This window comes from Ostrea edulis, chromosome 6 (assembly GCF_947568905.1).
Source record: "Ostrea edulis chromosome 6, xbOstEdul1.1, whole genome shotgun sequence".
Classification (NCBI taxonomy): Eukaryota; Metazoa; Mollusca; class Bivalvia; order Ostreida; family Ostreidae; genus Ostrea; species Ostrea edulis.
In genome coordinates, this window is record NC_079169.1 from 54,146,971 (window position 1) to 54,171,837 (window position 24,867).

At 36.0% G+C, this 24,867-nt stretch overlaps 3 protein-coding genes across 3 annotated transcripts; all 3 read right to left on the minus strand.

Moving 5' to 3' along the window:
• Positions 1-892: 892 nt before the first annotated feature.
• LOC125667730 (carboxylesterase 1D-like) lies at positions 893-10,600 on the minus strand. The gene is given in 4 exon segments (XM_048901343.2): positions 893-1,606; positions 1,790-2,165; positions 2,168-3,408; positions 10,329-10,600. Coding segments are annotated over 4 exon segments (2,163 nt in total). The 3' UTR covers positions 893-1,332.
• LOC125647249 (uncharacterized) lies at positions 10,126-23,471 on the minus strand. Its single transcript, XM_056140026.1, has 4 exons — positions 23,152-23,471; positions 15,744-17,251; positions 13,030-14,646; positions 10,126-11,941 (listed from the first exon to the last, which is right to left on the minus strand). Exons 2-4 carry the CDS (start codon positions 17,249-17,251, stop codon positions 10,744-10,746), a joined length of 4,323 nt encoding a protein of 1,440 aa, XP_055996001.1. The 5' UTR covers positions 23,152-23,471; the 3' UTR covers positions 10,126-10,743.
• Positions 18,327-20,415, minus strand: LOC130046853 (uncharacterized). Its single transcript, XM_056140027.1, has 2 exons — positions 20,279-20,415; positions 18,327-19,134 (listed from the first exon to the last, which is right to left on the minus strand). Exons 1-2 carry the CDS (start codon positions 20,330-20,332, stop codon positions 18,625-18,627), a joined length of 564 nt encoding a protein of 187 aa, XP_055996002.1. The 5' UTR covers positions 20,333-20,415; the 3' UTR covers positions 18,327-18,624.
• Positions 23,472-24,867: the final 1,396 nt, after the last annotated feature.

The window sequence follows — 24,867 nt, forward strand, 5'->3', positions numbered from 1 at the left end:
ATTATTCTGCATTAATTTGCTCATTTATCTTTATTTTGGAAATTCATCTGTTATCAATTCCGTATAATTTTCATGATGAAATCTTGTCTTTAATCAGTGTCTTTATTCTAATATAAGGTGTTGAACAATCAGTCCAAGTTTGGGTTGTTGTATAGGAACAGGGAACTATGTTGACAATATCAATCACGTAATCCCACTTGATAAAGATACCTTTGACCCCTGTATACTTTGGGACAATTTGAACACACTGTACGTCCTTAGTTAAACCGATTCCGGTTACACATCAAACTGAACAGGACCATGATCTGAACAAGTATTAATTTAGATGTTCTACCACAACGTTTTTGATATAGTTTTCCTGCTGCTTGAGGGCAATTCAAATTAAATGGTACACTGTATTTCAGCACGATGCCGTGTACTACCTCATCGCTCTCCGAAAAATAATCAAAGCCAAATCAACATAATTCGGAAAGGCAGGCTAAAGGACAGTATATGATAAAATACAATACATGACAGTGGTCAAATGTCACACACATTACATAAACACGATGCAGGACAGTGGGCAATTGTCACACACATTACATAAACACGATGCAGGACAGTGGGCAATTGTCACACACATTACATAAACACGATGCAGGACAGTGGGCAATTGTCACACACATTACATAAACACGATGCAGGACAGTGGGCAAATGTCAATCACATTATACAAACACGATACTGGATAGTGGACAATTGTCTCACACATTATACAAACATCATACAGGACAGTGGGCAATTGTCAATCACATTATACAAACACGATACTGGATAGTGGACAATTGTCTCACCCATTAAACAAACACGATACTGGAGAGTGGTTAATGATAGAAACATTATATAAACACGATTTGATTAAGACATATTTTATTATATATAACATTTTAGGATTAGACAAAAGATATCCACATAAGCCTTCTTCCAAAACAGGACAATGGTCAGTATAGTATAATGATAAGAAATGTATGTACATATACGCAGGCAAGTGATATACAATATATAGAATACATACCATATATATGTTGATATTGATAATGATGTTAACGTATTTCAGATAGATAGATCGATCGATAAATAGATAGACATATGCGTAGTCTAGATGGAAAAATGTGTATAGTGTATGAAATGCAGATATGATAGTGGAAAAGGAAGACTATTGATATTGTCACGCATTTATAGAAAACGTACAAATCAATGACTAATGTTGATACTGATCAATTACACGTCATCTCGACATTCTCAAACACTGCGGATCTAGTGCAGAGAGTAAGTTCTGACTTATCCGCCTTATCACAATATCAGCGTTCGAAGAAATTGTAAAATAGCTATAGAAATGAAGCTTCTAAAACTGTATTCAAGGTCCGCTGCTGAGTTGTCTCTTACGTTTATCTCAGGCGTGGTAGCGGGTTTGTTGGTCAATATGTCAGGCAATTCTTCTACCCAAAACTTGATCCTGGAGTCGGTGTATTTTAGGTCGGGTTTGATGTCCGTGTCCAGTATTATAAAGCCTCTACTTTCAGGATTGTAGGCTGGCCATCTCACCAGAGAGTTGTCATTGGGGTCACTGTAAATAAAATAAAAATATTGTCGGGACTCATTTTTCTCCAAGAAATAAAAAAAGAAACAAAGTAAGTAATACCGTCATATGAAATATCCATAAACCAATATTTTTGCAATCAATTTCTTATTGTGATATATCATAAGTTCATGATAATTTTCCAATAAGTTAATACTGTGCATGCTTTACCCATTCTTTGCGAAATTACTCCAGTAAGCAATCATTTTATCAGACACTGCTAAATAGTCTTGCACACCATCCTTGGGAGGAATGTAGTATTGGAATATAAAACCAACGTTATCCCCGTGAGCTGGACCTTCCAACCAGCTGGGATACGTGTGGGATGGATAAGGATAGTCTTTAGTTACAAGGTACTGGAACGTTCTGGAGTATATGTTATCAGCGCTATGAGCGTCCAGCACTTTGACCATTGGTACGATATACATTACGTCTGCAAGGAAGTCCATCGCTAGTTTTGCCTGCTGTGCCTGAGATCGAATATCCCTGTATTTGTCGCATATTGCAGATTTCATGAACAGTCGGTTTCCAGAGAGGTGGATAAATAAAAAAAGGCGGGAATATAAAAGTTACAAACGAATTCAGTTGGTATGCCAACACTCAAGTCAAAGTTGTATTTTTTCTCGATGTTGGGAGTAATGTGGTTAAAGAGAACAGATCCTTCCTGTTTCATTACTCCCGAAAGCAGATCTAGAGAGGAAAAGAACTTAAACCCTTGAGACGAAGTGTTTTTAAGAATTTCGGACGGTGTTTGTCGAAACAATTCATTGTCAATGCATGGCATGAAATCAATATGGGGGGATAGTTGTGAAGGATTACTGGTTATGAAAGTCAAGTAATGCTTTAATATGTCCTCTGCAGATACATTACGCATGCATCTGATAAATTTCACACTATCAGAATTATGTTCACATTGAGATAATTTGCCAACTTCGATTGTTGCAGAACGAGAATCGCCAAAAGCCACAGGAGAGAAAGCTGTTCCGCTTTGAGCTATAACTTTATGGAAAAGTCCGTGATTTTGTGGTATAAGAGAAAGAAGAGATACACTGTAACCCCCAGCGGATTCACCAAATAATGTTATGGAGTCTGGATTTCCGCCAAAGGATGCAATATTGTCTTTCACCCATTGTAAAGCTAGAATTTGATCCCATATGCCATAATTACCCTTCGACGCAGCGTCATTTAAACTGAAGAAACCAAACACTCCAAGACGATAATTTACAGTAACCACAATAACATTTCCTTTGATAGCCAAGGTTGATCCGTCATTTTGAACGGCGGATCCCTGCGCAAATCCACCTCCATGAATCCACACCATCACGGATTTCTTGCTGGATGTAGATATATCGTGAGGTACATATATATTAAGCTGTAAACAATCTTCACTATACTCTTCAATGTCTGTATAAACTGCTGACTGTATACAAGCGCTACCAAGTGTTGTTGCATCGTACGTATTGTCAAATCTACCGTAAGGTACAGGTTTACCAAATCTCAAATCCCCCACAGGCGGCTTGGCAAACGGAATGTTATAAAATACTAGCACTTTTGTGTTTGGTTTCTCTGGTAGAACTCTTTCTATTCCCCGGATTTGGCCTACAGGAGTTTGAACCACCGTATTGAAGACGGTTGTGCTTTCAGCAATTCTTGGTATGTCTTCCATCCAAATTTTGACGCGTCTCTCCTCAAATCTCATCCTTGCTATCGGATTGTCATCTAATGCTAAATAAGCCTGATTAGAGGCGTCGTACGTCGGCCAGAGTGGTAGAGATGGACCATTAGGATTACTGTTTTAAAGAACAATTTCATAAGATTAGATAAACAAAGTTATCAAAGTTTGTCCTTATATCAACCAAGATTATCGACAGTTAATGATATGGTGTAACTTATGTGACTTAGAGTCACCCCTTTGATATACATAGTACAGACTAAGGATAATTTTTCTCTTGATGTTTATAAAAGTCCAATTTAAGTTTAGTTTGCTTGGGTAATGAAAAACGTGTTTCAGTACGAATTTGTGTCAAAAAATACTGGTACAAGACTATCGTTTACCAGTCTCTCTTTGCTGCGAGTAAAATTTGGGCAATTTTGCCGGTTTAATGAATTTGCAAATGAAGCCTTGGTTGTACAATTGTGGAAAAAATGTGTACTTTAGTGATTTCATCTATATATTCATGTACATATATTGCATTATGTATATCATTATTTAATATAATGCATTAAATATACCATTAGAATTCAGAGTAACACCAAGGTAGTTGAGATTGTCTACGATATCAATAATTTCACAATTATATTTCCAACAATAATTTGTTTTAATCTACCACTATTTCTAAATACTACAATTTTAGTTTTATCTACGTTCACTGTTATATTCCACTTAATTGTATATTGATACAAACAGTTACGCATATCTTGCAAACCTTGTTCCGTCTCAGAAAATAAAACAATATCATCAGCATAAATTATCAAAAATAAAGCCATTTCTCTAGTTTCTACGGTAAACACATGCTTTCAATAAATTCCATTTCAAAACAATTTATATAGAAGGAAAATAACAATGGGGAGAGTTATTCCCCTTGCATCAAACCCTCTTGACATCTGAAAAACTCTGACAACTGGTTCTTGTGTCTTACACATGCTTTTATATTAGAATACATTGACTTAATAAAAATTAACATTTGACAATCAATGCCATATTTTGATAATTATCTATCCACAAAGCAGTTTTTAACGTTTTCCCAGTGTTCGTCTTACTAACCAATGTAAAACAAATACCGAAACTATTTACAACAACATCCTGAGAACTTCTCGTAGGCATAGGAAAATCATAATTATATTCTATGATAGAGGAAAGCAAATCATATAATTCTGTGTTCAGCATGTCATCCTTGGGGTCGGTAATGGATGGGAAACCAATGGAGTTCCGCCAGAATCGAAAATATGTGTTCCCGTTTCGGCGACCTCGTAACTAGATTAAAATTGTATCAATACATTGAATAATGTCAATGAATACAAAAAATCTAATCGATTACTAACCATGTGATCGCTTAGGCTCGAAACTCCAGAAAAGAGTGTCGTGACCATTATGGCAAATCAATCGCGAAATTTAACAAATTGAGTACTCAAACACACGTTTAATATATTAAACTATACCTTTAAGAATAAAGAGAGATAAAAAAAAATGTTATCATTTAACTTTTGAATTTTTTTTTCGTTAGTATATATTGTTCGAGAATTTTTCACTAATTTGAAGACGTCACCATTGCTGATGAAGAGCTGCAAAATTTAGGCCTATACTCGGCACTTACAGCCTTTGAGTAGGGAGGAACCTTTATTGTTCCACACCTGCTGTGACACGAGGCCTCGTTTTTATTTGCAGTCTCATTCAAAGGACCACCACATTTAGTCGCCTCTTACGACAAGCAAGGGGTACTGAAGATCTGTTCTAACCCGGATTCCTACGGGGCATCAAGTCCACTTATTATATATGTTAACAAAACTGATTCAAAAATGTGTGACATTATATGATAAATCTATCTCAATTTGATAGCAATCTTTGTAAGTATGATGTAGTTTCCTTAATTTACAATAACCAGATTATCACATTAATCTACGAATTCACACAAAAGACGTTCATGTCGTACTGGTTAGTATCACAGTGGTCTATAACTAATTCAGGTCTGGATTTCTCCAGAGAAAAAATCGAAACTGGACTTAAATCTGGGATTTTACTCAAATATTGGCTACTCAGATAAAAGGAAAACCCAAAAGTAAGTTGGAGGTTTTTTCCCAATAAATCCAAGTCAGTTTCGCTATATGATTAGACAATTAAAGGACACATCGCATGTTTCAAAAGTATACAAATTTATATGCATTTTGTCTTTCTTGTGCTTATAGTAATTAATTCTAATAGTTCGCCGAAATATTGCAATAACTAGCCACAATACGGATTTAAATCCAAGCCCTGATTTTAAAAGGTATCTTTAATTGGTTTGGTAGTCACGTGGTACAGTGACGTCACATCCGCCCTACTTCGATCAATTGATTGTGAAAATGTGTTGGATATTTTTTTAAAAATCAGCTTTTAGGGGCCTAATTCATACACCATGGATAACATTTAAATCGATGTTGACAAATTTCCAGAGTCTTATATTTTTTAGTCACCAGTGCATACAAATAGCGAAGTAAATACCGACATATAACGAGGAAAGCGAGTATGAAATTGGCAATTGCGATTGAATAATGTTTATGTGTGTCGCTGTTTACACACTATTTGGCAATGTTATTCCCTTAAACATATGTAATTGGCTCCTTTTTTCTAAAATGAACAGTGCAGTTATTATTTATTTTTTGGATTAGACAAATTATGATCCGTTACATCGTTGACAATAAGCCTACAGCTCTACTGTCACGGGAGGCACACTATAAAACCTGGCCTGGTCCCATTGGCCTGGCCTGGCCTGGCCTTAAAATTGGCCTGGTCCCAATCTTGGCCTCTAATTATGCCCCATCCCAAATTTTGGCCTGACCTCAAATGTTGTCCTGGCCGCAAATTTGGCCTCTAAAATTTTTTTGGGCCTCAACCCAAATGTTTTTTGTCAAATTCAAAATTTTGATTGAATTCATTGATTTATTATTGGATTTAGTTTTTCAAAGTCATAGCAGATAAATGATATGTTTCTGTTGTTTTGTAAATGTGCATTTTAAAATAATCATGAACTACCACCAATCTGATTGATTTATTGAATATCTATTGATCAGTTTATTGAATACATGTAAATCATTTTCGTTTCCCTTCATATCTGTATGTACTAGTCCACACCAAAACAGATGCACAAATAATGAAACAATTGGCATATTGATTTTTTTCCCCAGAATTATGATTGATTTCATTGATTTATTATTGGTTTTAGTTTTTCAAAGTTGTAGAAATAAAATGATATATGTACATTAGAATAAACATGAACTACTACCAATATTGATTTATTGATAATCTATTGATTAGTTTATTGACAAAATTATTTGCTTCCTGACTTATGTACTAGTACACCAAAAAGTATACTGATGAAATGATTGATTTATTGATATTTTTTGTATGCAATAGAATTCAATTTGATATCAATTTACATATTATAAAAGTGTTGTCATTATAATGAATTTGATTTTTAGAGCAGCACACATTCAGAACAGAGCATGTGGTCTTAATGTTTTCCATGTGCTGATAGCACGCATTTAGTGTTACTTGTTTATTTCCAAAGCATGATAAATGACATTTCTAAAAAATCAAAATAAACACAGTGAAATGTTTGCTAGCATAATGATAATAGCTAATAAACTAAGGATTTTCTATTTGTATTATAGTGTTCATTTATCTATGCTTTACGTAGAATGAACAATGTAGATTAAAACGGATATAATGTATTATAAATATTTCTTTCTTGATTTCATAATTAAGTTTCAATACTCATAGCAAAAGTGACAAGTTAATATGCTATGAAGGCCTGCCCTGTCAGGATAAAGGCAATATCTATCACCATATTAAAGAATGGTGATGAAAACATTTGCTGAAGTTGGAAATTCCATTATACAGAAACAATGGAACAGTCCAACATTTGCAAATAGGGTGTGTTTGATACAACAGAAAATTTTAATTAGTAACTCATTTTAAGATTGTGCCTAAACTAAATAAGGTTATCACAATTGTCTGTCTGATCTTTCAAAATTGTGATTTTTTTTCTGGTTTTGCGATAAAGCAACAGTGAAACAGAACTAATTACAATTATTACATTGAATATGTCTACCATCTTCTTATTTTATATCAAAGCCTGCATTAGTTAGCAAAAAAAAAATCGTTTGTACCTCCACATCTAAGCAAATATCAGATACATGTAATGCTCATAATAATGTTTTATAATGGAGAAAAAAGGTTTATGCATCTACAAATTCACAAAGTTTTAATTTTGTGCTTTACTTCTTAACGTTTTTAAACTATCGTCAAAATCATCTTTCATTCTGATAGTTATTGAAAATAACGTTCTGTGCAGAGCTGTGTGACATTTCAAACCCGTATATCATAGATTAACCTCAACCTTGACTTCCTGTCAAGACCTGTGCTGTAGAACTCTGTGTTAAATTAATATGTTGTAAATAATCTGATATCCCATTACAGTACTAGTGTTACATGAAAGGTGAAGATAACGAACAGTGATCAATCTCATAACTCCTACAAGCAATACAAAATAGATAGTTGGGCAAATACGGACCCCTGGACACACCAGAGGTGGGATTAGGTGTGTAGGAGGAGTAAGTATCCCCTGTCGACCGGCCACACCCGCCGTGAGTCCTATATCCTGTTCAGGTAAACGAAGTTATCCGTAGTCAAAATCAGTGTGCCAAGAACGGCCTAACAATCGGTATGAAACACGTCAGACAGCATTTGACCCAATGATAGGTTGTATTGACGAACTAGATCGTTATAACGACCATAGAATTTGCGAAATGCTGACTTCAATGTTTATTTCAAATAATTTAAACAGATATGAACATCCTTAATTTATCAAAGTTGTAGTTTCAAATTTGTATGATTTATGGTAGTATTTTTATACCTAGATATCAAACTCATTGTTCTTATCAATGAGACTGATGGCGGTACTCTAACATTACAGTGTGTGAAGTGTGATGATTCATCATTACGCTAGTGTGAATTTGTTTTTTAAATTCATTATCAATAAGTGAAATGGATCATTAGTAAAATGAGAGTTTTCAATGTGCATATTTACAAAACAACACAAACATATCACTTATGTTAAACAATTTTGAAAAATCAAAACCAATAATAAAACATGAAATCAATCATAATTCAGAAAAAAATCAATAAGCCAATCATTTCATTAGTTCCGTATACTTTTTTTTAGTGTGTACTAGTACATATGTTAGGAAGGGGAAAATTATTTAATCAATAAACTGATCAATTGATATTCAATAAAATCAATCAGATTCATATTCAACAATTTTGAAAAAACAAAACCAATAATAAATGAATGAAATCAATCATAATTCGGGGGGGGGGGGGGGGGATCAATATGCCAATTGTTTCATTATTTGTGCATCTGTTTTGGTACATTATTTGTGCATCTGTTTTTCTGTTTTGGTACATACAGATATGAAGGGAAAAGAAAATGATTTATTCAATAAACTGATCAATAGATATTCAATAAAATCAATCAGATTGGTGGTAGTTCATGATTATTTTAAAATGCACATTTACAAAACAACAGAAACATATCATTTATCTGCTATGACTTTGAAAAACTAAAACCAATAATAAATCAATGAATTCAATCGAAATTTTGAATAAAAAAATTTTTTTTTAGTTGAGGCCAAAAATTATTTTAGAGGCCAAATTTGAGGCCAGACCTACTTTTGAGGCCAGGCCAAAATTTGGGATGGAGCATAATTAGAGGCCAAAATTGGGGCCAGGCCAATTTTAAGGCCAGGCCAGGCCAATGGGGCCAGGCCAGGTTTTATAGTATGCCGTCACGGGAGGATTTCGACAAAAATTAATAAAAATGATCAAATTTAAAGTGGAAATCACAAAACTTTATTTTGATAAAGCAATTTGGTTATTATTGTTTTTCAACTGTGATCTGCACGTCGTTAAGAAGTGGGAGCACGGCGTTTTATATATAATACTGTTTTTGATGTTACGAGTTTGATGAGAACAAAAATGAAGCATAATTCTATAATTCAATTTAAAGTTATGAAATACAATATTTCATTATTTATGATTGAAAGTTTCATTATTTCGTATATTTAAAATTTTTGTAAATTTACCAGTTGGTAGAAACTGGAAGTTATATATGTTGTTACAAGGTGAAGGTCAGTTGATCCGAATGTGTATTGAATTGAAGACCAGAACTGAATGTATATGCTGTAGGCCTAGCAGTGCTTAGCTATATTCAATTTCTCGCACTTTATCTGGGTCTATGTCCAAGTGGTTTTTGAAAAAGTACATGGACAAATGTGACTCGGTGTTTTAAAGGTAAACTCCTTACTCAAACAAAAAATTATCCACGTCTTTTTTCTAACATCTTCCTTACCAATTTTTTTTTAATCAGTTTAAATCCTTTCTACCGGCAACTAGCACACCTTAAATAGCACAAAACACCTTAATGCAATGTTATTTACAAGCCGTTAACGTGACACTTGTTTGTTAGTTTTTTTGTGTCGATTAAATCTAATCTGTAAATGAAAAGGCTGACAGATGTTTTCATACCCAAGGACGCATATGACGTAACACAATGACAGGCATCTTCGCTACCCTTGGCTAGCGAAGATGAATGACAGGTAAAATATAAAAAGTAAATACACATATCGCAAGATTTGAATTTCATCGCTTTCAAAACTCGAAAACTGCACAAAACATTTCATTAAAAACACATTTAAAGTATTTTTAGGCATGAAAAGAATTGAATTTGCTGAAAAAATAAAAAAAAGTTTAGTAACATGCGTTATATCCTTTAATAATTATGTTATCAGGTAATTCTAAGATATATACTCAAACGAATATGTAAAGTACAAATTGAAGCACAAAGAAATGATCCCAAGACTCTAAACGAAATGTTTCCAGTCAATATCTATTGTTCCAATTCTGCAGATCTAGATAAAAATCAATAAGAAAAGTTTAAAACAAAGGAAAACTTACCCAGTTTTTGAAAAGTTTATCCAGTATCTCCGCATAACAGAACAAATGTACTCCTCATGCCCAGAAAGAGGAATAGAAGGAAATAAACATATTAGATCATCTGCATGACCAGGACCTATATACCAAGGGGGAGGGGAGGTTAATAACAGCGATCCCACGTCTAATCCAAACACATAATGAAACGTGGTCGATTGGACGTTATCATGAATGTGAGAGCGAAGGCTTTCAATCGCTGGATAAGCAAAGATGAAATCGGTATACATGTCAATCATTTGACGACTCAGTTGGGAGATATTATTTTTTATATGATATTCTTCGCAAATTTTATCTGAAATTAATGAATTGTTTTGGAAGTAAATTAAGGTCAATTGCGGTACAATTATGTCACAAAACTGTTCGGATGATATGCCGTTAGTTAAATTGAAACCGTGATGTTCTGAAGGGATTCAGACATTTCAAGCAGCACATAATTGCCATCTGCTTTGACTGTACCAGTCATGAAATCCAGTGAAGAAAAAAATTGATATTCTTCTGATGAATATATTTTAAGAAGGCTTTCCGGTGCCAACCTAAACAACTCGCCGTCAATAACGGGACCGATTTCTGCAACAGAGGAAAATGCATTGGGATATCTGTCTGTATATTGCAAATAATTATTTCGAAGTGTGTTCGAATTTACGCTTTGCAAGCAACGGACGAACGCAGTAGTTTGGAGACTTCTTGAACACCCGACTAGTTCCCCTATAACATACGAGGCTTCTGTAGCATTTGTCATAGCCCATGGTACTGTCATTGTACCACTCTGAGCGATCACTCGATGAAATCTATTTCTGTTTCTGGGAATCAGAGACAGAAGTGAGACGCTTGCTCCTCCCGCAGATTGCCCGAATATTGTCACGGACGTTGGGTCCCCGCCAAAAGAGTCAATGTTCTGATGAACCCACTCTAGCGCCAGCATCTGATCCCATATACCGTAGTTACCAAGTGCTTCTGTTTTACCAAGAGAGAAGAATCCAAAGATACCGAGTCTATATTGAATAGTGACCACAATGACGTTTCCATGTAGTGCTAGAGGTCTTGAATCGTAAATCTGTGCTAATCCGCTAGTGAATCCTCCTCCGTGTATCCAAACCATCACGGGTTTCTTCGAAGATTCATCGATGTTGTTTGGTACGTATATATTTAGATTCAGACAATCTTCGGAACTTTCTACTCCTAGAAATTGTAAAACAGGATTATCACGTTGCATACATTGGTTCCCAAACACGGTAGCATTAAGAGTACCAGTCCAGTTTCCGTAGGGCACAGGTTGAGCGAAACGGAGGTCTCCCACGGGAGGTTTGGCAAACGGAATATTATAAAACGTCAAAACTTTTTTCTGATGATCGTTATTGAGATAGTTTATGTTACCGATCATCAAACCAAGCTTTGTGGGGATTGTGACCGTTCCCGTGGGAGCCGATTTCATTAAATACGGAATATCTCTTCCCCAGAACTCTATTCGATGTTTCTTATATTTCATCATTGTTGATTGGATGCTATTTATAGCCAGGTAACCCTCTTTTTGATTATCGTACATTGGCCAGTTTGTTAGCGAAGAGTGGTTTGGATCCCTAGAAATTAAGTGAAAAAGTATGCAATACTCATATGCAAGATCATATCAGCTAGATCAATAAACGGAATCAATAAATAGTAGGTTTCTGCATTTATATATTGTGGGAATTTGCTAACCAATAACCAGTAGAGAAAATTATAGCGAATACACTTGCTGAACAGAAAGATTAGTTAAATACTGGAATAAAATATTTTACATTAGCCAATATATTGTCAGAAATAGCCTAAATGTATTTGTAAAATGTAAGTGACCTTTAATCTTAAAGAGAATCGAACCCGAGTTTTGTAGCATTTCCAATTATTTTGGACGCATATTTTTAATTTCTGCATTGAAGGAGAATTACGAGAACAAAAAAGTAAACACTAGGTCTCATAAAGCTCCTGTTATAATGAATTCTGACCTTCTTCCACTTGATATCTACTTGTGATTAATTCACATATTTTATTGGATTTCTCTATGAGCTTATTATTGTTTCTACAGTGATAGGATTGTGGGGAAATAATCAATGGGATTTGTCTATTATTTCCTTTTGTTCCTGGCCGTGTAGGTTTCCACGTTCCGAAATGGGTGTTACTGTGGTTTCGAAAGCAGTGTCAATATGCCTTCGCCAGAATGTCTTTATGTCTTGCAAGAAAAAGATCCCCTAGTACCTGACATGTATATCTCGTAATTTACTACAAACAACTTTGCTATTTCTATATGTCATATGTTTTCAACATTAACATGAATATCACAAGATGATTCGAGATGGTTCGAATGCTTCTCTCAAATTTCTCCATGCAAAATGAGAGTTATATGGTTAAATTCACGATCACTGCTACAATGAAGATTGTTCAAGCAATCACTCAAACAAAGAGTAGGCATAATTATTTTGTTTAAATTGACGATGAGTTTATAGCGATTATACATTTCTTTTTAAAGTTTACACTAGTATTTTCTTTATCAATCATCGTTGCACCGTCAAAATTATATGCATAGTTCATGTCAGAACGATCAGATGAAATTGTTCAAATGTGATACAAGATATACACTATCAAGCATTGTTATTGCACAATCATTAGAGGTAATCAGTAAAATAGAACTCACCCATTCTTTGCAAAGTTCGTCCAGTATGCCATCATAACAGATGAAATGTATTTCCACTCCTCCGAGGATGGAGGATTGACAGGAAATAAGTACCTTAATTCATATCCATGACCAGGGCCGATAAACCAGTCGGGTGGTGATAAATATGTTAATGGTGGTCCATCCAATTCAAACACGTAGTGAAAAGTGTTGGCCTTGATATTGTCTTGGCTGTGGTGGTGAAGACTTTCAAATGCAGGATAAACGAACGGAAAATCTGTGAATAGCTCCACCATTTGACGGCTCTGTTCAGAAACATTGTTTTTGCTTTGGTACTCGTCGCAAATTTTTCTGAAGACAAAAGCATTATTTTTGAAGAAATTGCGCGTAAAGGCACTTACAATTATGTCACAAAACTCATCGAATGATACACCTGTGGTTAGATTAAAACCATGATGCTTCTGAAAGGCTTCAGTCATCGAAATTAGTACAAGATCACCATCTGCTTTCAGTGTTCCTGTCATAAAATCTAAAGAAGAGAAAAATTGATATTCTTCTGATGAATGGTTTTTCAGAATACTTGCCGGTGCAATTTTGAACAATTCGCCATCGATAACAGGACCGATTTCTGGAAAAGATGGAAACGCATAGGGATCTCTGTAACTATATTCCCAATAACTATTAAAGAGCGTGCTGGAATTTACGCTTTGCAAGCAACGGACGAACGCAGTAGTTTGGAGACTTCTTGAACACCCGACTAGTTCCCCTATAGCATACGAGGCTTCTGTAGCATTGGTCATAGCCCATGGTACTGTCATTGTACCACTCTGAGCGATCACTCGATGAAATCTATTTCTGTTTCTGGGAATCAGAGACAGAAGTGAGACGCTTGCTCCTCCCGCAGATTGTCCGAATATTGTCACGGACGTTGGGTCCCCGCCAAAAGAGTCAATGTTCTGATGAACCCACTCTAGCGCCAGCATCTGATCCCATATACCGTAGTTACCAAGTGCTTCTGTTTTACCAAGAGAGAAGAATCCAAAGATACCGAGTCTATATTGAATAGTGACCACAATGACGTTTCCATGTAGTGCTAGAGGTCTTGAATCGTAAATCTGTGCTAATCCGCTAGTGAATCCTCCTCCGTGTATCCAAACCATCACGGGTTTCTTCGAAGATTCATTGACGTTGTTTGGTACGTATATATTTAGATTCAGACAATCTTCGGAACTTTCTACTCCTAGAAATTGTAAAACAGGATTATCACGTTGCATACATTGGTTCCCAAACACGGTAGCATTAAGAGTACCAGTCCAGTTTCCGTAGGGCACAGGTTGAGCGAAACGGAGGTCTCCCACGGGAGGTTTGGCAAACGGAATATTGTAAAACGTCAAAACTTTTTTCTGGTGATCGTTATTGAGATAGTTTATGTTACCGATCATCAAACCAAGCTTTGTGGGAATTGTGACCGTTCCCGTGGGAGCCGATTTCATTAAATACGGAATATCTCTTCCCCAGAACTCTATTCGATGTTTCTTATATTTCATCATTGTTGATTGGATGCTATTTATAGCCAGGTAACCCTCTTTTTGATTATCGTACATTGGCCAGTTTGTTAGCGAAGAGTGGTTTGGATCCCTAGAAATTAAGTGAAAAAGTATGCAATACTCATATGCAAGATCATATCAGCTAGATCAATAAACGGAATCAATAAATAGTAGGTTTCTGCATTTATATATTGTGGGAATTTGCTAACCAATAACCAGTAGAGAAAATTATAGCGATTACACTTGCTAAACAGAAAGATTAGTTAAATACTGGAATAAAATATTTTACATTAGCCAATATATTGTCAGAAATAGCCTAAATGTATTTGTAAAATGTAAGTGACCTTTAATCTTAAAGAGAATCGAACCCGAGTTTTGTAGCATTTCCAATTATTTTGGACGCATATTTTTAATTTCTGCATTGAAGGAGAATTACGAGAACAAAAAAGTAAACACTAGGTCTCATAAAGCTCCTGTTAGTGAATTCTGACCTTCTTGCATTTGACGTCTACTTGTGATTAATTCACATATTTTATTGGATTTCTCTTTGAGCTTATTATTGTTTCTACAGTGATAGGATTGTAGGGAAATAATCAATGGAATTTGTCTATTATTTCCTTTTGTTCCTGGCCGTGTAGGGTTTCCTCGTTCCGAAATGGGTGTTACTGTGGTTTCGAAAGCAGTGTCTATCAAATTGTTAATATGCCTTTGCCAGAATGTCTATGTCTTGCAAGAAAAAGATTCCCTAGTACCTGACATGTATATCTCGTAATTTACTACAAACAACTTTGCTATTTCTATATGTCATATGTTTTCAACATTAACATGAATATCACAAGATGATTCGAGATGGTTCGAATGCTTCTCTCAAATTTCTCCATGCAAAACGAGAGTTATATGGTTAAATTCACGATCACTGCTACAATGAAGATTGTTCAAGCAATCACTCAAACAAAGAGTAGGCATAATTATTTTGTTTAAATTGACGATGAGTTTATAGCGATTATACATTTCTTTTTAAAGTTTACACTAGTATTTTCTTTATCAATCATCGTTGCACCGTCAAAATTATATGCATAGTTCATGTCAGAACGATCAGATGAAATTGTTCAAATGTGATACAAGATATACACTATCAAGCATTGTTATTGCACAATCATTAGAGGTAATCAGTAAAATAGAACTCACCCATTCTTTGCAAAGTTCGTCCAGTATGCCATCATAACAGATGAAATGTATTTCCACTCCTCCGAGGATGGAGGATTGACAGGAAATAAGTACCTTAATTCATATCCATGACCAGGGCCGATAAACCAGTCGGGTGGTGATAAATATGTTAATGGTGGTCCATCCAATTCAAACACGTAGTGAAAAGTGTTGGCCTTGATATTGTCTTGGCTGTGGTGGTGAAGACTTTCAAATGCAGGATAAACGAACGGAAAATCTGTGAATAGCTCCACCATTTGACGGCTCTGTTCAGAAACATTGTTTTTGCTTTGGTACTCGTCGCAAATTTTTCTGAAGACAAAAGCATTATTTTTGAAGAAATTGCGCGTAAAGGCACTTACAATTATGTCACAAAACTCATCGAATGATACACCTGTGGTTAGATTAAAACCATGATGCTTCTGAAAGGCTTCAGTCATCGAAATTAGTACAAGATCACCATCTGCTTTCAGTGTTCCTGTCATAAAATCTAAAGAAGAGAAAAATTGATATTCTTCTGATGAATGGTTTTTCAGAATACTTGCCGGTGCAATTTTGAACAATTCGCCATCGATAACAGGACCGATTTCTGGAAAAGATGGAAACGCATAGGGATCTCTGTAACTATATTCCCAATAACTATTAAAGAGCGTGCTGGAATTTACGCTTTGCAAGCAACGGACGAACGCAGTAGTTTGGAGACTTCTTGAACACCCGACTAGTTCCCCTATAGCATACGAGGCTTCTGTAGCATTGGTCATAGCCCATGGTACTGTCATTGTACCACTCTGAGCGATCACTCGATGAAATCTATTTCTGTTTCTGGGAATCAGAGACAGAAGTGAGACGCTTGCTCCTCCCGCAGATTGTCCGAATATTGTCACGGACGTTGGGTCCCCGCCAAAAGAGTCAATGTTCTGATGAACCCACTCTAGCGCCAGCATCTGATCCCATATACCGTAGTTACCAAGTGCTTCTGTTTTACCAAGAGAGAAGAATCCAAAGATACCGAGTCTATATTGAATAGTGACCACAATGACGTTTCCATGTAGTGCTAGAGGTCTTGAATCGTAAATCTGTGCTAATCCGCTAGTGAATCCTCCTCCGTGTATCCAAACCATCACGGGTTTCTTCGAAGATTCATTGACGTTGTTTGGTACGTATATATTTAGATTCAGACAATCTTCGGAACTTTCTACTCCTAGAAATTGTAAAACAGGATTATCACGTTGCATACATTGGTTCCCAAACACGGTAGCATTAAGAGTACCAGTCCAGTTTCCGTAGGGCACAGGTTGAGCGAAACGGAGGTCTCCCACGGGAGGTTTGGCGAATGGAATGTTATAGAAGATAGAAACTGTCTTCTGCTCGTATGCGTCCTTTGTACCCACTATTTGCCCTAGTCTGGTGTTGATGGTGATGTCCTCAGCAATACACAGACACAGCAGGGAAAATAGGATGGCAACATGATATATGAAACCCGACGCCATCTACAAAAACATGAAAATGTGAAGATAACGAACAGTGATCAATCCCATAACTCTTATAAGAGATACAAAAGAGAGAGTTGGGCAAACACGGACCCCTGAATATACCAGAGGTGTATCAGCTGCTTAGGAGGAGTAAGCATCCCCTGTCGACCTGTCAATGAAATATGTCAATTAAAAGGTTTGAAAAAAATGTTGCAAATTCCGGATATGAATACGATATGGTATCTTGGTTTTCAGATGTGTATAACTGCTTCTAATCCACAATTAGCGTATCGCGGGCTGTCAATCAAAGTAAATTTTCAACCAATGAAATAATTGCATTTATTTAGCGCGTTGCGGTATTTTCGTGCTCCGCCATATGCTCCGATAAACAATCGCAGAACGAACAAGATAGATATATTAGCAAATCCAGTGAACGAAGACAAAAATCGTGAAAAGATGCAGTTGGGGGACGTGTAACACCGACGACAGGTATCCTGAGAGGCTAGAGGGGGGAGTTAAATTCATTCCGTTTCCCAAACCGGCAACAAATCTTGAGAAATGCAAGCAGTGGATTAAACTTTGTGGCAGGCCTACCTACCAACTTAACGAGGATCTTTTGAAAGATCGAAATTAATCAAAGCACTTTTATGTATGCACAAAGGTATGATAATAATGATGAATGAATGCATTTATTTGATAGTTATTATATGTATACACCAATAGATTGATTCACTAGACTGATTAAGACTCGCGTTTCTCGTCCTGATTGTTCAGACAACACACCAGAGCCAAAGAAGCTTTCAGTTGAAGTCAGGTATTGATTTAGATTATATTAATTCATGTTAACTGTGAAATGTGTCTATGGCGTAGGAATTAACAAAATGTTAAATATTTATGCAAAAATTAGATGCACACATTACACGTTACAATATACTTAAATTATTAATAGATCTTGTATACTGTATAAGGTTTTCGAAAATGGACAGACTGAAGTTCAACAGACACAGGAGGATTCGACAGTAGTGCCAACAGATAACAGTGTTGTGTCAAAAGATTGTCAACCTGGAAAAGAATCAGTAGAATCCAATGGTATGCAGTGCTAAGTTTATTTTTTCAATGCAAAATATGGTTTAAAGTGATTGACATACACATCACTCATTTTTTTTCAACAGTGAAAGCATGGTATCAATACATGGATAAATTCGTTCAACATTAATTTCTTGTCTAGTAAATGTAACAAAATCACAAAAAGGTGCTCCAGTTATCAAGAGCTGACCTTGAACTTGGAACCAATGAGAATGTGACCTTTTTAATACATACTTTGAACCTGAAATTTCTAGAAAAAATGTTTGATTTTCACAAGCTTCCAGCAAAGTAGAATCTCTTACTGACTAGGGGCACTTAATTTCAAGAATACCTGTCAAAGATTTTTCACAGATTTTGGCATCTGGTGTTGCACCTAAATATGGGAAAAGGGGATTTACAACTAATCCAACATTATGTATATGGTTTCCAGAACTTTTTATGTACATTTGTTTTGCAGTTTTTTCATTGGCCTGCCCATATGAAGTTGGTGCTGATGTAAAAGACTTCTTGTCAAAACTATTTCTAACAAATGTGTCATTAATTTCCTTTTTTCTATTCATGATAGAACCAAAATTAGAGGCGGTAATTCGTCCCTTCCTTTCTGCAAACCATCTTGCACTGCTGCTCTGACATTTGGTGCTTTGTTCAATCTCACAATTTTCAAATGATACATTAAGGTCTTGCCAGTTGTGTTGTTTGTCACAAAGTCCAGTACTCTCAAGGTTAAGCATCATGTATGGCTTTGGAAAATTTGTCTGCCCACAAACATCTGCTCCTTCGGGATGAGGTTGTTCAGTAGGTGTTATCAAGGGAGCCTATATATGTAAACACATGAACCACTACAAATATTGTTCAATATTTTGTAAACTCATTTCTTTTATTGCAGATATAAACAGTCTTGATGTATTAGCTATGGCTGCTGAGAAGAGGAAGTTGGAAGAAGTCATAGTAACTCTCCGAGAAGAAAACAACAAATTAAAATGTGAACAAATGCATTTACAAGACAGTTTAAGCAATAAGTCGAGTATGAGATATGATAACTTAAAAACAGAAAAATTAAAGTATTATACAGGATTTTCATCAGCAACATTTAATGTTATATACCAGTTTTTAGTTCCTGTGGATGAGCCATTTGAGTACTCGAAAAATGTCAGTAGTCTAAGAATTCTTAGTATGAAGGATCAACTGTTATTTGTTTTAATCAAATTACGACAAAATTTTGACTTTAAACATATGTCTCGGCTGTTTGGAATTTCACCTCAAGACTGCAGTGTTATTTTTAGTAACTGGATAAATTTCATGTTTTACCGCTTTGGATCAGTACCTATTTGGCCAGACAGAAGTATTATTATAGACAAAATGCCACAAAAGTTTAAAGAAGAATTTCCTACTACTCTTGTCATCATTGATGGTACTGAGGTGAAAATTCAAAGGCCTAGTTCGTTAACAAAACAGAGTCAGTTTTACTCCGACTATAAATCCAGTACAACTTTCAAGGGTTTAGTTGGTATTGATCCTAGAGGATCTATTATATTTGCCTCAATGCTATTTTCAGGCTCAATTTCTGACAATGATATTACCCATCAGAGTGGATTTTTCAAGATTTTGAAAGAAATGATCAAAGAAGGTAAAATACATGAAGGAGATGGGGTAATGGCTGATAAAGGTTTTCGTATAGAAAATGACCTTGAAAAGATAGGGCTTAAGTTAAATATACAACCCTTTGCTCCTGCTTCAGGCCAGATGAAAACATCTGATGTGAAAATGACAGAAAAGGTTGCTATTCATAGGGTGCATGTAGAAAGAGCTATTGCTAGAGTAAAGAAGTTTAAAATAATGGACAACAGAATCGACCTTAGTTTATTTAGTGCGATAAATCAAATCTGGTTTGTTTGTTGCTTTTTAACAAATTTCATGCCTTTCCTTATCCAGGATTGAATAATATGTAGATTTCCTTACATGATATGATAATGCTGATCCAAGTGGCTGTTGTGATTGACCAGCATCAACCATTTGGCTTAGTGCTGATACAATGTATGATATTGGTGCAGACACATGATTTTTCAATATGGCAATGTGAGACTCTTCCAGGTTAATTTTTCTACAAATCAATATTTTTATACCAAATTGAAATATCATGTGTATATACATTTTCAATGAAATGTTTGTCTTGTTCAATTAGTCATTTACTAAAGACACATAACAACACAACACCCCCACCCTGGACATTATATTGTTCCTGTTATTTTCATATGGAAAGTTCAGGATTTATTTTACGGTAGTATTCAATGGCTTTGGAAATGAAGTTTGAATTGAACACATAAAATAAATGTTGTTTTTCTTATTAAGCCTACTTCTCTGCCCCCTCACCCTTTACAACGTGATGCTATGTGCATGTATTAACCAGTGTTTATATAAACTGAAAATGTGATTACATGTGATATTAATAATTGATGCTATGTACCGGTATCAACCAGTGTGTATATAAACTGAAGATTTTATTACGTGATGTTGAGTATAAACTTGTGTACTAACATAGACAACTACCCCCCCCCCCCTCCTTTTTTACAGGGGGAGGGGGGTAATTTCTCATCGATTTGTGTGGATTCCCCATCTATTGCATCCCAATTTTGATTTATGTAATTGTTTCACTGTAGAAGGCCAATCTCTTAAACATTTATATATAGAACAGGTAAAAGGCTAATCTCTTAAACTATACAGGTAGAAAGCATGCAATCTCTAAAGCTTACAAAAGGAGTGAAACGAATACATAAATCACAATTGGTATGAGATAGACAGGGAATACAAACATTTCAGAGATTGTCCGCGCAAAAAAAAATCAGAAGGGGGGGGGGGTGGGGGTATACTGTCTGTGTGCACTGATACTATATGTAATACACGCCAATAAATTATTAATCAGAATCATTTGCCTTGTACCTGTAAAAGTGTTGTCATTATAGGTAGCCATAACTGGCTTCCTTTTCCTGTTAATATTACCAGGTCTTGCAATAACAATCTGAGAGACTGGTTCAACTTTAATTTTGGGGCCTCTTGGTTTATCCCATTGTTGGGGTAGACTTGTTGATGAGGGTTCTGCAGGAATATCTCTATACCCGCACATCTTCCAGGACTCGATCATCATTATTAATGCCAAAACGTGTGCACATTTTCCACCAGAACTTGACGAAGAAAACAAATTCGGTCGGAGTTACCAATAACAGACTTGTATATGGAAAATTATTTTAATGGTGTTATTAAGTAAGCATATAATATATTTAAAAATCGTAGATATAATTCATTGATTACCCAGCTTTACAATCGCAATGCGCATCTGTAATTTTCTTCATGTCTTCTTCAACGTCGATGTGGACAGTGTGTGGCGACTCGGACTTGCGCATGCTACGATATATTTTCCCAAAAAGTGTTAAACTTGAAATAGTTTTGAAAATTTTGAGAGAATGCAAGTTTGATCCTTTATTAAAAGCATTTGCCCGTTGTTTTTGTCTCAGTGTAGGTTCATACGGCAAGTACTTTGCGGCAAAATCATCGGGAACGTCGGACAGATCAGCCGGTGTTGATTCCTTACTCGTCATGTTTGTCGGAGCATCAGCGGAATTATCGCCCCTCGCACGGTGGGCGTGGTTTCGCGGTACGTTAATTGTGTATTGTCCAAACTTGAAAAATAACCTCCTTACGATGGAATCAAATTTGCAAAACAACATGACCTAAAGCAGCTTTGTGTGAACAAATGAAATAATTTCATAATTTGAGTTTTTTGTGCGCGTAGGGCTTTGCTGAATGTTTGAATACATGTTTGGGTATGCTGGGAAATTACGTTAGGGATTTTTTTAATATTAAAATGTTAAGATGGCGATGCAAGAATACAGTGATATAAGACCTTAACCATGCACAGAAAACCTGCGCCGTGAATCGAAGTTTGTTTTACTAAGACTGAATTTGTAGCTCTCTGGCCTGTCACAAGATTTTCCCAGAAAGCTACATATCTGCAACCAGAGGTATGTAGCATGCTCCTACTTCACTGGTTTGATCTTGAGAAGAAATATTTTAAACATCTTGATTGTTGATCTTTGATCGAAATGTTTGAAATCCGAAATAACAATGAAGTTTTAGAGCTATTATAGGGAAAAACAGTGTGCCAAAAAAGTGGAGTCAAATTCGTCTAAAGATAAGAGCTATGCGCGAGGGAGATAATCCTTAATTTTGAAATGAATTTCTAAATTTTAAAACAACAATTAAATATACATCCGTATTTTCAAGCTAGTAACGAAGTACTGGGCTGTAGAGAGACCCTCGGGGACTAACAGTCCACCAGCAGAGGCCTCGACCCAGGGGTCATAATGTAAAACTTATACGGTACCAATTTTGATGCACCAGATGCACATTTCGACAAATCATGTCTCTTCAGTGATGCTCAACCGAAATGTTTGAAATCCGAAATAACAATGAAGTTTTAGAGCTATTATAAGGAAAAACAATGTGCCAAAAAAGTGGAGTCAAATTCGTCTAAGGATAAGAGCTATGTGTGAGGGAGTGTAGTCTGTGCCCCAAAAAACATGTGACGAGAGAATGCCTCATCATAATTTTTCTTTACGATTATTGTTCAAATTCAATCGAATTGGGTTTTTTAAAGTGTGATTGTGATTTCTACCCATTTCATACTACCTAACGTAAACTTATTCATACACTGTCTCGTGGTTAATAAAGTGTACAAATTGATCCAACTATATATCGTACACAGTGTGTACACTTAGAATGCAAGTAAGTCAGAGAGAAAGAGAGAGAGAAAGTAGTTTAAATTAATGCAGCCTTACATTGGAGGTGTCCCGATGTCGTTCTAGAACGGGTTATGATTTCTCTCCATAGACCGACTAACTCCAGTGTTGAAAATAATAGTCCAAAGTATTTTACAGGTGTGCAGTAAATCCTCAGGTACACTATAGAGTCTCAACAATAAAGTACATGTACAGGGTGATTCCTAAATTCTTATCCTACTGTGCATACTAACAAAGCACTAAAATATCACCAATGGAAACATATGATATCATAGTAGTTATATCAAAGGTTTACCCATCTTATAAACTGCAGAGTCTGTCTCCTACAATACTACAGCATAGTCTGACCTGTCTCCTACAACACAGCATAGTCTGACCTGTCTCCTACAATACAGCATAGTCTGACCTGTCTCCTACAACACAGCATAGTCTGACCTGTCTCCTACAACACAGCATAGTCTGACCTGTCTCCTACAACACAGCATAGTCTGACCTGTCTCCTACAACACAGCATAGTCTTACCTGTCTCCTACAACACAGCATAGTCTGACCTGTCTCCTACAACACAGCATAGTCTGCGCTGTCTCCTACAATACTACAGCATAGTCTGCGCTGTCTCCTACAATACTACAGCATAGTCTGCGCTGTCTCCTACAACACAGCATAGTCTGACCTGTCTCCTACAACACAGCATAGTCTGCTCTGTCTCCTACAACACAGCATAGTCTGCGCTGTATCCTACAACACAGCATAGTCTGCGCTGTATCCTACAACACAGCATAGTCTGCGCTGTCTCCTACAACACAGCATAATCTGTTATGTATCCTACAACACAGCATAGTCTGTTATGTATCCTACAACACAGCATAGTCTGTTATGTATCTTACAACACATCATAGTCTGTTATGTATCCTACAACACAGCATAGTCTGTTATGTATCCTACAACACAGCATAATCTGTTATGTATCCTACAACACAGCATAGTCTGTTATGTATCCTACAACACAGCATAATCTGTTATGTATCCTACAACACAGCATAATCTGCGCTGTCTCCTACAACACAGCACAGTCTGCTCTGTCTCCTACAATACTACAGCATAGTCTGCTCTGTCTCCTACAATACTACAGCATAGTCTGACCTGTATCCAATAACACAGCATAGTCTGACCTGTATCCAATAACACAGCATAGTATGTTCTGTATCCAATGACACAGCATAGTATGTTCTGTCTCCTACAACAACACAGCATAGTATGTTCTGTATCCTACAACACAACATGACTTACTCTGTATAATATGGTGTCACATTTGTTGAGAACTACGTCTAGTCTCCCGTTAAATCAAACGTTTTTGATCACATTCAGGGACACCTAAATAATCACTTCAAATTTCTCCCCAAATGGCAATCTTGAGATCCTCAAAGAGATGGTAAATATTTTGGGTCACCCTGTACAAAACATTACATAATCGGAGGCTACAAATTGGTGCATGACGAATCTATAGTTCCCCGGGACGAGACCCCAAGTAAGGTAATATTTGTAAACAAGTTCAAAGCGACAAAAGGGAATCCTCAAATGACAAGGTTTCAGGATTTTAAATGACAAGGGGTGTAAAGTTATACATCGTAATAATACAAGAACATGAGCATTTTGTATGTTCAGATAATTATACCAGCTAGCACGGTTGATGGGGATCTTGTCCCGCAAAACAGTTTAGATAAATATAGTTCATAATAAACTGTACTTTATTTG